This window comes from Liolophura sinensis, chromosome 7 (assembly GCF_032854445.1).
Source record: "Liolophura sinensis isolate JHLJ2023 chromosome 7, CUHK_Ljap_v2, whole genome shotgun sequence".
Taxonomy (NCBI): Eukaryota; Metazoa; Mollusca; class Polyplacophora; order Chitonida; family Chitonidae; genus Liolophura; species Liolophura sinensis.
In genome coordinates, this window is record NC_088301.1 from 25,559,881 (window position 1) to 25,572,163 (window position 12,283).

At 36.7% G+C, this 12,283-nt stretch overlaps 2 protein-coding genes across 4 annotated transcripts in view; one reads left to right on the top strand and one right to left on the bottom strand.

The window, feature by feature from the left end:
• Window positions 1–4,627, top strand: part of LOC135471811 (disabled homolog 2-like) — a 38,201-nt gene extending 33,574 nt beyond the window's left edge. For all 3 annotated transcript variants that reach the window (XM_064751163.1, XM_064751165.1, XM_064751164.1), the window contains one exon: window positions 173–4,627. In XM_064751163.1, coding sequence (XP_064607233.1) covers window positions 173–235 — 63 coding nt within the window. In that variant the 3' untranslated portion in view covers window positions 236–4,627. The remainder of the gene's footprint in view (window positions 1–172) is intronic.
• Window positions 4,628–5,009: 382 nt separating this feature from the next.
• On the bottom strand, window positions 5,010–12,152 carry LOC135471812 (calreticulin-like). Its single transcript, XM_064751166.1, has 11 exons — window positions 12,005–12,152; window positions 9,853–9,957; window positions 9,214–9,417; window positions 8,887–8,981; window positions 8,503–8,637; window positions 7,996–8,184; window positions 7,381–7,524; window positions 6,918–7,010; window positions 6,424–6,511; window positions 5,854–5,951; window positions 5,010–5,596 (listed from the first exon to the last, which is right to left on the bottom strand). The coding sequence occupies exons 1-11, from the start codon at window positions 12,081–12,083 to the stop codon at window positions 5,576–5,578; spliced, it is 1,251 nt and encodes a 416-aa protein (XP_064607236.1). The 5' UTR covers window positions 12,084–12,152; the 3' UTR covers window positions 5,010–5,575.
• Between the last annotated feature and the right edge of the window lie 131 nt (window positions 12,153–12,283).

Below are 12,283 nucleotides of genomic sequence, written 5' to 3' on the forward strand. Positions count from 1 at the left end.
ATTTTGTTTCTGGCCAATCATGAGATAGATATTGCATGCACATGTACAAAATACTGGAAAAACATATCACAGTCATCACTATGTAGTTATACTGCTAACTTTTACCTCCCAGATCCTAAACTCTTGCCCATTCACCTTTTCTATGTCCTTCTGTCCCTCTGTGTTTAACCAGGATCCAGTTTATGCTACAGTGAACAAGAACAAGCCTCCAGACGGAACCCTGGACCTTCTCTAATGACCATCTGTGCGGGTATATCAACCCCCCTGGTGTGTCCATTACAGAGGAACTAAGTAACTGTACAGCCTTTCAGCAGTCACAGTAAATCTGCGTTGTCATTGGCTGATACATGTCAGTGTGGCTGGCATCATTTGTTATTGTATTACATAAGAATTGAGTTCCTTTAATAAGCCTAATTTCTGGTTTACCAGATGTTTTATGGTGTTATATTCCTCCATTTGTTTATGTTTATAATATGTCAGCTGTGGTTTAATTTAAGTACCATTATAACTTTGTTATTTTTCACATTTATCAACCACTACAAGACCGTTTATAGGCAGTATAGCCCTTTGTTTGATAAAAGAGAACAAAAGCTGACAACATACTTTTAGATTTTAAAAACAATGTATAACTTGAAATGTTCTTCTCTTTTTTTGTTTGACAGAGCAGTTCATTATTTTTTAGGCTTTTCCACCATCAATGACATTGCCTATCATAACACAGTTTATAGACAGTATAGTGTCTGGTTTGATAAAGAACAAAAAAAAAGCCCACTGTATTCTTTTAGATTTAAAAAAAAAAAACTATAAGTAACTTAAAATGTTACCTTCTTTTTTTTCTGCTGTATGTGAATGATTTTAAATTCTTTCCATTTAACACCACAATATATTTAAACATCATCGTCAGTTGAAATTTATGTTTTGTTGTAATACTGAATATTATAGTATCAGTGCACCTGAACTTTTACTCTTTTTATTATGTATGAGTATTGTCCATTAGCCACATGCAGGACTGTGCTATATTCTGTCCTTTATTTTAATCCCGTGCAAATAACTCCATGAGATTTTTTTTTATGTTTCGACTCATTTTCAGGGCATTAATTATGCTTTCTAGACTCAGTGTTTTTTTGTAGCCCTTCCTACAGTAGCATGTGCATGTGGTTTTAAGTTCCATGTGTAAATGGATTACATGTATCGCTGCTTTCCGCACGTAAAGCAGATGTAAAGCACACGTAAAGCACATGTGTGAAAGTGTGTGCATGATGTTAATTGGCCTTTTTGATCGTGTCTGATGATACTCATGAGAGTGAAGATTTTGGATTAGAGAATACTCACTCTGTACCTGCTCAAGTGGACAGTGTTCCTCTACATATACTCTCCTTCCGAGATATGCTGAATATTTGAGATAAAAAAGAGCAAATTTTGTTTTGAGATAAATTGATCAAATCCTATTACAAGAGTGTTTTTAACAATATCCATGGAGCGTACAGTCACCAAGTCAATTCTGTATTTAAGTCGACTCCCCAAAGGACTTACTCTGTTTATGTTGGCTTAGTGCTGAATTACAGGGAAGTTTTTAACTGGACTCTTCGTATATTAAGTGATGTTTATGCATTGAATGCATTATAAACATTATCATATTTCTGTATCTACAAAATCTAGTATACATAAAGCGAAAACCTTTGTTTTTGATTTGTGAGACAATTCATGTTTGTGTATAAAGAAATGGAAAAAAAAAATTATGTTAAAGCAATTCTGTGATTTTTTTTTTTTTTCTGTTTTTTGAAATTACTGGTGCTTATGTAGCAATATGCTTTTGGGGAATGTAGTTTTGTGGAAAGTAGGTGTCAAACTGCTAAAGTTGTACATGCTTTTCCTTATAGTGATTACAAATTGCAGCTATAGTTATATGTAAAGCACTGAACTGTTAGAATAGTTTTGCTGTTGTATTTGAAGTCAGATGAGAGACCACAAGATTCAAATGGTTGATTTCGGGAGAAAATATCCAATGGATTAATGTATTTATTATTCAGAGCCAAATTGGATTATTTTTATGTTATATATTATGTGCCACTTGTGCATAATTAGTTCATCAACATTTTTTTTTTCTCAAATTTCTGGATTTCGCCAAGTCAAATTTATATAAAATTTTGTGTGAATCTATTCTGTCAATATTCTGCGGAAATGAATTGCTCTTATAATGTCAAATTATTGGCTGAACATTTTCTTTATTGTTATGAATTTAATGTATCTTAACATAATGGACTTCTTCTCATGTTTTAAGTAAATAGCAACTATTTGAACTGATTACATATTTTTGAATTTCATGTGCCAATGTAAATTGCAACTGTATGATAGTGCAAGTACCAGTTTGATGACAGTGTCTGTCTGTTTTAGATTCAGATCCACTGAATTATACACATGTAATTTGTCTTTGAGATTGAGAGAGAATTGTGAGGAATAAGTTCATAATTTTAATTAGGTTTTCACCGAGAAAGCTAAGGTGTAGTAAGATGTAGAAGTAATACAGCTTTATTAACCCATGTATTAAAATGTATAAATGTTGTGATTAGTGCTTTTTGTTGAATATGTTAATTACATATTGCTTTGTATGTTTTATTCCATTTCACTTGAAGGTGTGAAAATTTTATACACTTGACCTTTATGAACAGTCATATTCATTCACCGGCCGTGCGTGGGAAGGTCTCTCAGCAACCTGCGGATGGTTGTGGGTTTCCCCTGGGCTCTGCCCGATTTCCTCCCACCATAATGCTGGCCACCGTCGTATAAGTGAAATATTCTTGAGTACGGCGTAAAACACCAATTAAATAAATAAATAAATATTCATTCATATTTATTGCGCAAACAAATTTGGTCCTCGATCAAACTATGCAAATATCACAAACTGGTTTATTTGTTCCAAAGCATATGGCCTTTTTTACTTCACTGATCTCCAGTATGCATGCAAAATAGGGGAGCTTTGAGTTTGAACTCTTCTGTCGCTAAAGGTAAAAAAAATTATTCTGTATCATGTTGCACAACATGAAGAGTTCCACCTTGAAACACCCTTATTCATTGACTGAGATGTACCGACACCACAATCCTAAGCCTTCACTAAATTTCTTAGGCAAGAATATTTTCAGTATTATTCTTTTATCATTATCAGCATATTACAATACAATACCAATACAAGAGGTAGTGAAGATATATTTTTGTGAAAGTGTAAGAAAAAAAATATATAATAATAATCTTAAAGCATGTACAATGTTCTGATTCCTAGACAAGTGTGTTTCAAACAAATGACACCAGAAAATAAGTTTATTTGCATACGTGAATAGTATTTGCTGTTTATTCAAGACTGTTTAATATTTACATCAGTTTGGAGACATGTTTCTTCATTGATTCTGGTTTTCATGCGAGTCTTGATCTCTAAAAGCTATGCTGCAAAATCAAGGATATTTCTTTAGGTTTAGACACAAATTCAAGCTTTTACACTCACCTCTGTGAACACACAAAGAATCCTTTATTTTTCAGTGAAAAATTCTATATTTACAATTTACTGATAAATAAACCCATTTCCCTCAGTCAAAATGAATTTGACTTACTTTCTTAAAGTTGAACTGCTGATATTTTCATTGTTCCTCGCTTGTGTGCTTGAGGAATAACAACACCATCTGAAACATGGCTTTCATCTAGCAATGATATTGTAACAGGCCATTCTGAATGCTGGCACATAAATACAGTGCAGCCTCACTAAACCATTTCAAAGACAACCCACAGGACACCTGACAGACACAGCATACAGACACCAGGATGACCAGTGTCTGTGTGACAGACCAGTCAAGTGCTAATATAATTAATAATTATATAATAATAATGATAATATAATAATAACCTAATAGTGCTGTTTCACTAAATCATTTCAAAGACAATAAACATGACGCCCCATGGACACGGTTATACACATACCAGGATCACCAGTGCCTTGGTGCAGCAGCTGCATGTAGGCCAATTTTGTTCCTGAAATTTTTATAGGGCTGCTTTGCTTCAGCATAATTTTGAAGACAATAAACGTGACGCCTGGCAGACACGGTAACTGGACACTGGACTGACCAGTACTTGTCTATGCCATTCTGTAGAAGAGAATGCTAAATTTAAATCCTCGGACATGACCCAATCTGGGATCAAAGCTGGGTCACATGCTTCCATGAAAACAGATTAACTGTTTAATGCCATAACCAAGAATTTTTGTTTATACAGTGGCAGGTAGTTTTATGGGTGGAGGAAAACAAAGTGCCTGAGGTAAACCACCAACCTTTGGCAACTGACTGAGAACCTATTTATTTATTTCATTGGTGGATGTATATGATATGTGTAAGACTTGCATGCCATATTGAAAGAAGACAAATGGCCTGCAACGAATGCAAGACTATATGCAAATATCCCCTACAAGCACTGTTTAACACCTACTGCATGTACCATCAATAACCCTACCGACGATGAGCTCTGAGGAATCAACAGATTGCCTCTCCCGAGTCTTGGATTGAACCCTCGCCTTGTGGTTAGAAATCCCGTGCCTTAATACATTTATTTGATTGTGGTTTTGATTTTTCACTTATGGCGGTTAGCATTATGGTGGGTGGAAACCAGCGTTATGGTGGGTGGAAACCGGGCACAGCCCGGGGGGAAACCCACGACCATCCGCAGGTTGCTGGCAGACCTTCCCACGTATGGCCGGAGAGGAAGCCAGCATGAGCTGGGCTTGAACTCACAGCGACCGCATTGGTGAGAGACTCCTGGGTCATTACACTGCCCTAGCGCGCTACCCAACTGAGCCACAGAGGCCCCTACTGCTACAGAGAAAAAACAGTAACTGAAGGGTTTGTGTTGCAGTAATATTGATGTGAAGGCGAACCAGTAACTGGTGTGTAACCATGTTGTTAACTGGACTTTGGTTATTGGTACCAAACCAATCACATCAAACTTTTCATAACAGAAACAGGACACCAGTCATATACTATCTTTAGGACGATTTATTAGCTATCTACCAAGACTGGTAGAAACCAGAGAATCTGCTGTACAAATCACGTTTTTTGGCCTTTCATACACTTCTCATTCAAATATACATCATTAACATCCGATTAAACACAGCAACAAACAGTGGTTTACTTTGTACAAAAATGGTTGCATAAATAAAATCTACTCCCACGCGTCACAGAGGAACAAAAAAGAAGAAAAAAAAAAAAACACACACAGGAAAAAACCCAGAGCCAAACTGAATACCAGTTCATGGATAACTGGTACCATATGACAGGAAATACATAGACTTTTAGTTTCTACGAAGGACCAAATGCAAGTCTGATGATTTAGCATGGATGATTCCTTTACATTTGTGGTTACATGATATATTTTTTTCTCCCCCGACAGCCTCCTTAACTTTTGTGAGCCACTGAATTTGCCTGAGCTTTGTATACATAGTGGTCACCTGTCAGAAAAAGGCCTGACCTCGCACATTCCCCCATCCCTGGTAATGAAGTCAAATGGAATACAATTGATGAATCATGGGCGTTGATGTCCTCTACAACTCATCGCGTAAACTCTGAAACAAAAAGGGGGGAAAAATTAGATAAAAGACAATATGCAATAAGAGCAATGATTTTAAAATGCAAGATGTGAAATACAAAACATGTGCTGAAAGTGAACAATTACAGAGGAAAGACCAGAAGTGATAAAGTCTACCCTCGATTTGAGGTTGACAGGATGCACAAGTGAAGTATAGCAAGAGTAAAACTTGATGTATTACCCTGAAAACTTCTGATGAATGTTACATGACCTTAGATAGCATCAATAACTCACATCTGTATCTGAGTCAGCATCCTCCTCTTTGTCGTCCTCCTTATCTTCATCGTCAACATCATCCTCATCCTCTTCATCGGCATCCTCCTTCTTAGCATCTGATAACACAATGTTAAGGTTAGGTTGTTTTCTTCATATTTTGTGGTTTGTCGTACGATTACCACAATATAATCAACTTCATCAGGTGTGGGAAGATGGGTGTCCCAGTGATTAGATTAAAAACACAATCTAACTGGGCAGCCTGGACCAATGAACAAACTGTATCAAGCATAGTTTAGCAAGGTCATATCCATCCATTCCTACTTCAAACTTCCGAATTTCTTCTTTGGAGTGAAATTTTTGTTTCTCGTTTTTTTTGGAATACTTGCACGCAACAGAAATCGGGGGTATAAAAGCAGCAAGATCAGTTATGTAGAAACAACATCACAAACATCAGAGGCCTGGACACTATAAAATCTACTCTTCATCACATCTTGCTGCAACTATACTTAGCCTGTGACTTAGTACTGAATAACACATTACACAGCATGCTTGGTGACACACTTGTCTCCCCTGACAAGAGTTACCTACCTTCTTCCTCTTTACGTTTCTTTTCTTCCTCCTCTCTCTGCTTCCTTTCTATTTCATCCTGTTCATCTTTCATTTTCTTCTCAGCATCCTTAAATTATATAACACCACATGCATATTTCAATCAAATGCCTTTTGCGGTCATGTATAATAGGTCTATCCTGTCTCTTAAACCATAAGAATTTCTTGCATGAAACCCAGATTATCACTTTTACATTGGGAGAAAAAAAAAAATTTTTTTTAAAAATATATAGCCATATCAAATAACTCAAACTTTGTAAATTCTGCAACTTTCATAACTTCCTTTACAGATACACCGCTATGTTTATGAATGAATGGCGATGGCATATGTCGGCAAATACTGCAATCATATCATGACGAGACCGTTACACAATTTGCCCTTATATCTGATGCATACAGAAAAGAAGATACAACGAACCTAAAAATAACAATGAGAATCTAACATGTTGTACATCTTGTTTAATTCAAAACAATACCTTTGTTTTTCCCCAGGTTTCCTTGCCAATTTCTTCAGCTTTGCCTTCATCGTCTGTGATCAGGATGTTATCAAAAATTGTTCCCGATTTCACCTGCGAACAAACGAAACATTTGATAAGCAACACTGAACTCTTTTTAAATCAGAAAATCTTTCCACAAGTCTTTTAAGATAAAATGATCAAATGGGAAGTCAGCCATCCAGTGGACTTTTCAATAACTAACCATCTGGCAGCATAAACTGTAGTACAGAGGGGTGATAAGTCGCTGAAAAATCACCTGACAGAAGCGATTACATCACATAACCAATTCACCGAATTTTTCAACTGATCCATCCCTCTGTGCTACAGTAAGGTGAAAAGTTGGAGAGAAAAAATCCATGAAACCATAGATAACTTACATTTTGTAAGTTTGATGAAGCGATGATTTTTATGGAGGGACTAAGTTTTGAGAATGGAACATTACCTGCCAGAGATCAAATCCGATAGCAGCAATGTCATCATATTTGTAAAGATTGGCATCGGCTTCATACTCCGGGTTATCAATTTCTGGGTGAACCCATTTGCCTTTGTAGTCTGGGTTGTCAATCTGTTTTGGTTTCCATTCTCCCTGTAACACAAAGTCAACAACAGACATAAAAAAATTTATTCATTTCATAACTGTGCGCCAAGTTTTCATAACACGAGGGTAAATTTCAACTATCAAAAAAAGTCATGAAATCGCATACTGATACTGATGTAGATTCTGTCACTGAATTTTAAAACTTTTAAGATTAAGACTCCTGCACTGTGTGTAAGGAAAGTAAATTACTGTTTAATCCAAAACAAGTCAGTACAATGGTAAAACTCATGGAATGATAAACAACGTTTTAAAACTGTTACCCGAGTGAAAGGTACTTAAGTTTAAACATTCTTTACACATAAATTGATGACATCTGAAAGTCCCATCACACTTCACATCTCGGCAGTGTCATGACAATGTCAAAAAGCAATGTTACTCCCACCACACCCCAGAAAATCAAACACTAAACCCACGTTTCCATTAACACAAAACTATTGATAAAAGTCACAGCAATTATACCTTGTAGTCTGGGTTGTCAATCATTGGGGGCTCCCATTCTCCATCCATCTCATCATCCCAGTCATCAGGCTTCTTGGCATCAGGGTCAGGGATGTGCTCGGGCTTGTCCCAGTCCTCGGGTTTGGTGTCATCAGGATCATCGATCTTCTCACGCTCATCCCAGTCATCAGGCTTCTTTGCTTCAGGATCCTACAAAACATGAAGTTAAATTATGTTACAAGTCCTCAGGTTTGGTCATTTCAGGATTCATATAAAGTGAAATTTGTCATCAGATTTTCTTGCTTCAGGGACCTGCCTGATAAAGGAAATTTTGTTTAAAAATCTACATTTGGTAGTAGCATGACTGTACATACAAAGTCACAACCTGTTTACCTGCGCTTAATCCTTTGTTTGCATGACAAGTCTAGTTCTAACAGTTGATTTAACGTCACAGTGAAACCAAAAATCAGACAGATCCCAGTTCCTTTAGTATTTGTCCAATCTTCAGGAATTAACCTGTTAACTTACCTTAATTTTCTTTGGTGGCAAGAAATCCCAGTCAGCTTCTAACTCTCCACTCTCTACTTTTTCATTATCAATTTTAACTTCGTATGTGTTGTCTGGCCGCACAATCAGTGTGTACAAGTGAGTGAAAACGTCGTCCTGTGAACAAAACAATCTCAATGTTACTGCAAAAATTAACAATACGATAAACCAGTGATAGACAGGGTTGTGGATTGCAGATTAAAATCTGTGTCATTATCAAACAAGATGTACTAAAGTTCAGAGCTTATTCTGGATCCTGTCTAAGCGCCTAAAACAGTGTACACGATCCAGGAAACATTGAAGTGTTATCTTGAATAATCTCTTATATCTTCTCAAATTCTGCAGAAGACAAAAAGTAATACTTACTTTACATCTGATCTCCTTTTTGGTCAAAAGATTTTTCCCTTTGTAATTGAAAATGACATGAACTTTTTTGGTTCCTGGTCCACAGATGTCTGGCCCTGTTAAAGTAGCAAAGAAAAAATATAGATCACATGATGAAACAGATATCTCCAGCTCTTTGACAGATTTTTCCAACAATCAGTTCAATGTGTAAGAAGTGTTCAAAAGTAAACGTTCGTTATTCCTTGTACCGAAACCTAAAACATGGCAGCACAAAAAAACAAAAATAATTTTTTTTATATTTACTCATAACATATAGGATTATTTTTCTTTTTCTTGACTGTTACTCACCGAACATAATTAAATATGGAGTGTCTCCATGCATATTTTTCTGGTCCAATTCACTGTTGAATAGTTTAGCATATCCACCGCCGCAGTCAATATTCTGTTCATGTTTGACTGTAAACTGGAGCACTAATGTTTTATCTTTGTTGCTAAAGGAATCAAATTTGGATGAAATCCCGTAAAACCTGGCATCTTGAGAAGTCTGTATGCCTGTAAAAAAGAAAATGAAATTTGTCAGCCACGTTTTGGACAGAAGCCGTTTACTGCAAAACACCCACATCATCAGAATTATATTCATGCCACAAGAAAGTAGTTTAGTACACTTTGTTGAATATTTACACTTATGAAGTCAATATATTGCTATTTCAGGATGTTCAAGTTCATTTGATTTTCACAGTGCTAGAAGAAAGAGCAAGAGACCACTTTTGGCATAAAAATAAACACCTAAATATTTCAAAATGAAAAAGTTTCACTGATGTGAAAATAGTTAGATTTTTGAGTAGGGGAAAACAGTTTGATTGAGAAAAATACTGCCATATGTGCCAGTTACATTCTCTGATGTACTGTCCCAAGCACTTCCTTCATAATTTCAAAACTTGGTCGCACATGTTCCATATTTTTTGGCGAAGATTCCTAAAGACTTACCCTTGTCCTTTTCGGGATCTCCGTAGAATTTGCCAGCCGTGTATTTGAATTTTCCCTGTTCACTTCCTTTATAAGTGGATTCCACCCATCTGCTCTCCCAACCATCTGTCAACAGAAAAAAAAAAAACAGCAATCAGCAGCCGCATAAGACAAGACATAAAGACTAATGCTTAAACAAAAGTTCCCAGTTTGTAAGTTGTGAAAAGCTGCTGATAAGCCACTCATGGTAGAGCGCACAACTGACAGTACCATTAGGTTTGATGTTGATAACGCCTTAGGATCATTCCTTTTTACGACTCTCCAAGGGAAGCAGATATCAAAATACAGTGCAAACATGAAAAACTATTTACTGTATTTTTTTTTTTCATTTTAAAGTGATATAACTCTTTTTCAACAGAATCTGAAGGTAGAGATACATAGTGAGCAAATGTTATGACTCTTAAACGTAAGTAAGCAGTCCTGTAGACATACTTAAGTTAAAAGGCATATTCACCCATACCTTAACACAAGTAGCTAAGCCCCTTATTGAAAGTGCATAAAATTTAAGAAACCATTTACTATTAAAAAGCAGTAAATTTTGGGGCATTTTGTGTTGTGTAATAAGTATGGAAGTTATGAACACAGCACAAGAAATGGAGAATTCTAATAGGAATGATCATTTTAATTGTAACTCTATTCAATACCCATACTCCACATCACCTCAGACTAGAGTAAAATTCTTTTAAAATGTTTTGTTTTTCTACAAGGTGTTGCTAAAATGATCTGTTAAGTCTCAAAAAGCTTACAGCTGCTAACCACTAGGAAATAACCCTACCTCCCAAATGATAAACCGGTTAGCAATGTGAATGCCTTGCTATTTTGGTCTTCATTAATGATGTGCATTTAGCTGCACTAGTGCAGGTTTAGACAAAATCAGAACAATGCCATCTGTGTGGTTAAATTATACAGAGGTACAATTAATGATTATCTGTTTTCTGCTACAGGTGACAGATGGCTTACATAGGTTAACTATCATTTGCTCCATTCAAAGAGTGGGATTTTAAAAGTTGAGGTTGCTATCACAAGGTAAAGTGACATTGATTCATTGAAGAACCAGCTTTTCACAATAACCATCTGAGAAGGGGCTCATTGACTAACAAAAGGGCAACCCAGACCCAGTCTTTGAAAGTGCTCTCAGGGTTTCACGCCAAAGTAAAAAAAATTAACTGTTTTATGATCATGCATGATTGAGGATTTGAGACAGACAACTGTGTGTTAGATAGGCCTCACATCCATGGGAATCTAGCTGCTGGTAAGCCTATTGAGTCCAGAGGAAGATCAAAAGAAGAGGAGGGCAAAATTTGATCAGCCAACTGAGCCACACCATCTGTAACATGTGCAGACTACTCTACTCTAAACAGAGTGTCTGCCTAATGAAGTGGGGTGGGGGTGGGGGTGGGGGTGGGGCGATTTTGCAATGCATGATTAATCATGGGACACATCTGGATCTTAATTAGAGCTCCATATTCACTGGCTAATTATAGACTAAATTACAAATTAAACCAATGATGACTGCATGATGTTCTCTACATTTTGACCCAATGGTGATCAAAATGAACATTTAACACTCTGCATGAAACAAGAATAGGATCAAATTAATTTCTGCCAAGGCTAAACTGAACTGTTGCCTGACTATGGCATGGGGCTTCAACAGCTAAGTCATGCTGTTGATATAAAGGTGGTCTTCATTTCTAATACTGATTTACTCAAACTCTATCGTTTTTGAGAATGACTTTTCCAGCTTGAGATATGTAAATGTTGATCAAGGTTTCAAATGCCTTGTTACCTTTTCACTTAACAACCTAAGTCGATACCAACGGCCACGCTGGCTGAGATCTATGCAAGGGAGTGGGCTTGAAGTTACATTTACGACAAGTATTTTAGACTGAATAATTTGCTGATTGCAGTACACAGTTAACACTTTATGCTGGATGATTCTCAAATTATAAACCTCTTCACAAATTTCGCCTAAAAAATGCAAACATTCATGGGCAATCTGCACCTATTACCAGAAGGCACCACGCCTCTTTTTCCACGTTCCAACAAGCCACATCTTGTGATAAAAGAATTTAATTTTACACAGAAATTTTTAACACCAATGCACAAATCTTACCATCGAAGGGTTCCTGGAAATATATTTTTGGATCAGCAGCTGCAAGAGCCACAAAACAGGCTAAGACTAGGTGACGCATGATGCCGACTCTTCTTCTCCGTTCTGTGCTGGTGAAAGACAGATTGAAAGCTGCAGCGCTTGATCTATACAAAACACCGGCTTCCATGTGACTTGACAGCTGGACACCTACCATTGGTTCAACGTGGACCAATCAAAGGCCACCACGCTGAAGCGCTCGGCATCCGCCATTTCCCGGCTGTTCTCCGAAGACACCCGAAG

Coding starts and splice junctions, on each gene's coding strand:
- LOC135471812 (XM_064751166.1), bottom strand. CDS start 12,083: ATGCGTCACCTAGTCTTAGCCTGTTTTGTGGCTCTTGCAGCTGCTGAT. Junction 9,958..12,004: donor TTTCCAGGAACCCTTCGATG/GTAAGATTTGTG, acceptor TTCTGTTGACAG/ATGGTTGGGAGAGCAGATGG. Junction 8,638..8,886: donor AAAAGGAGATCAGATGTAAA/GTAAGTATTACT, acceptor TTTTGTTCACAG/GACGACGTTTTCACTCACTT.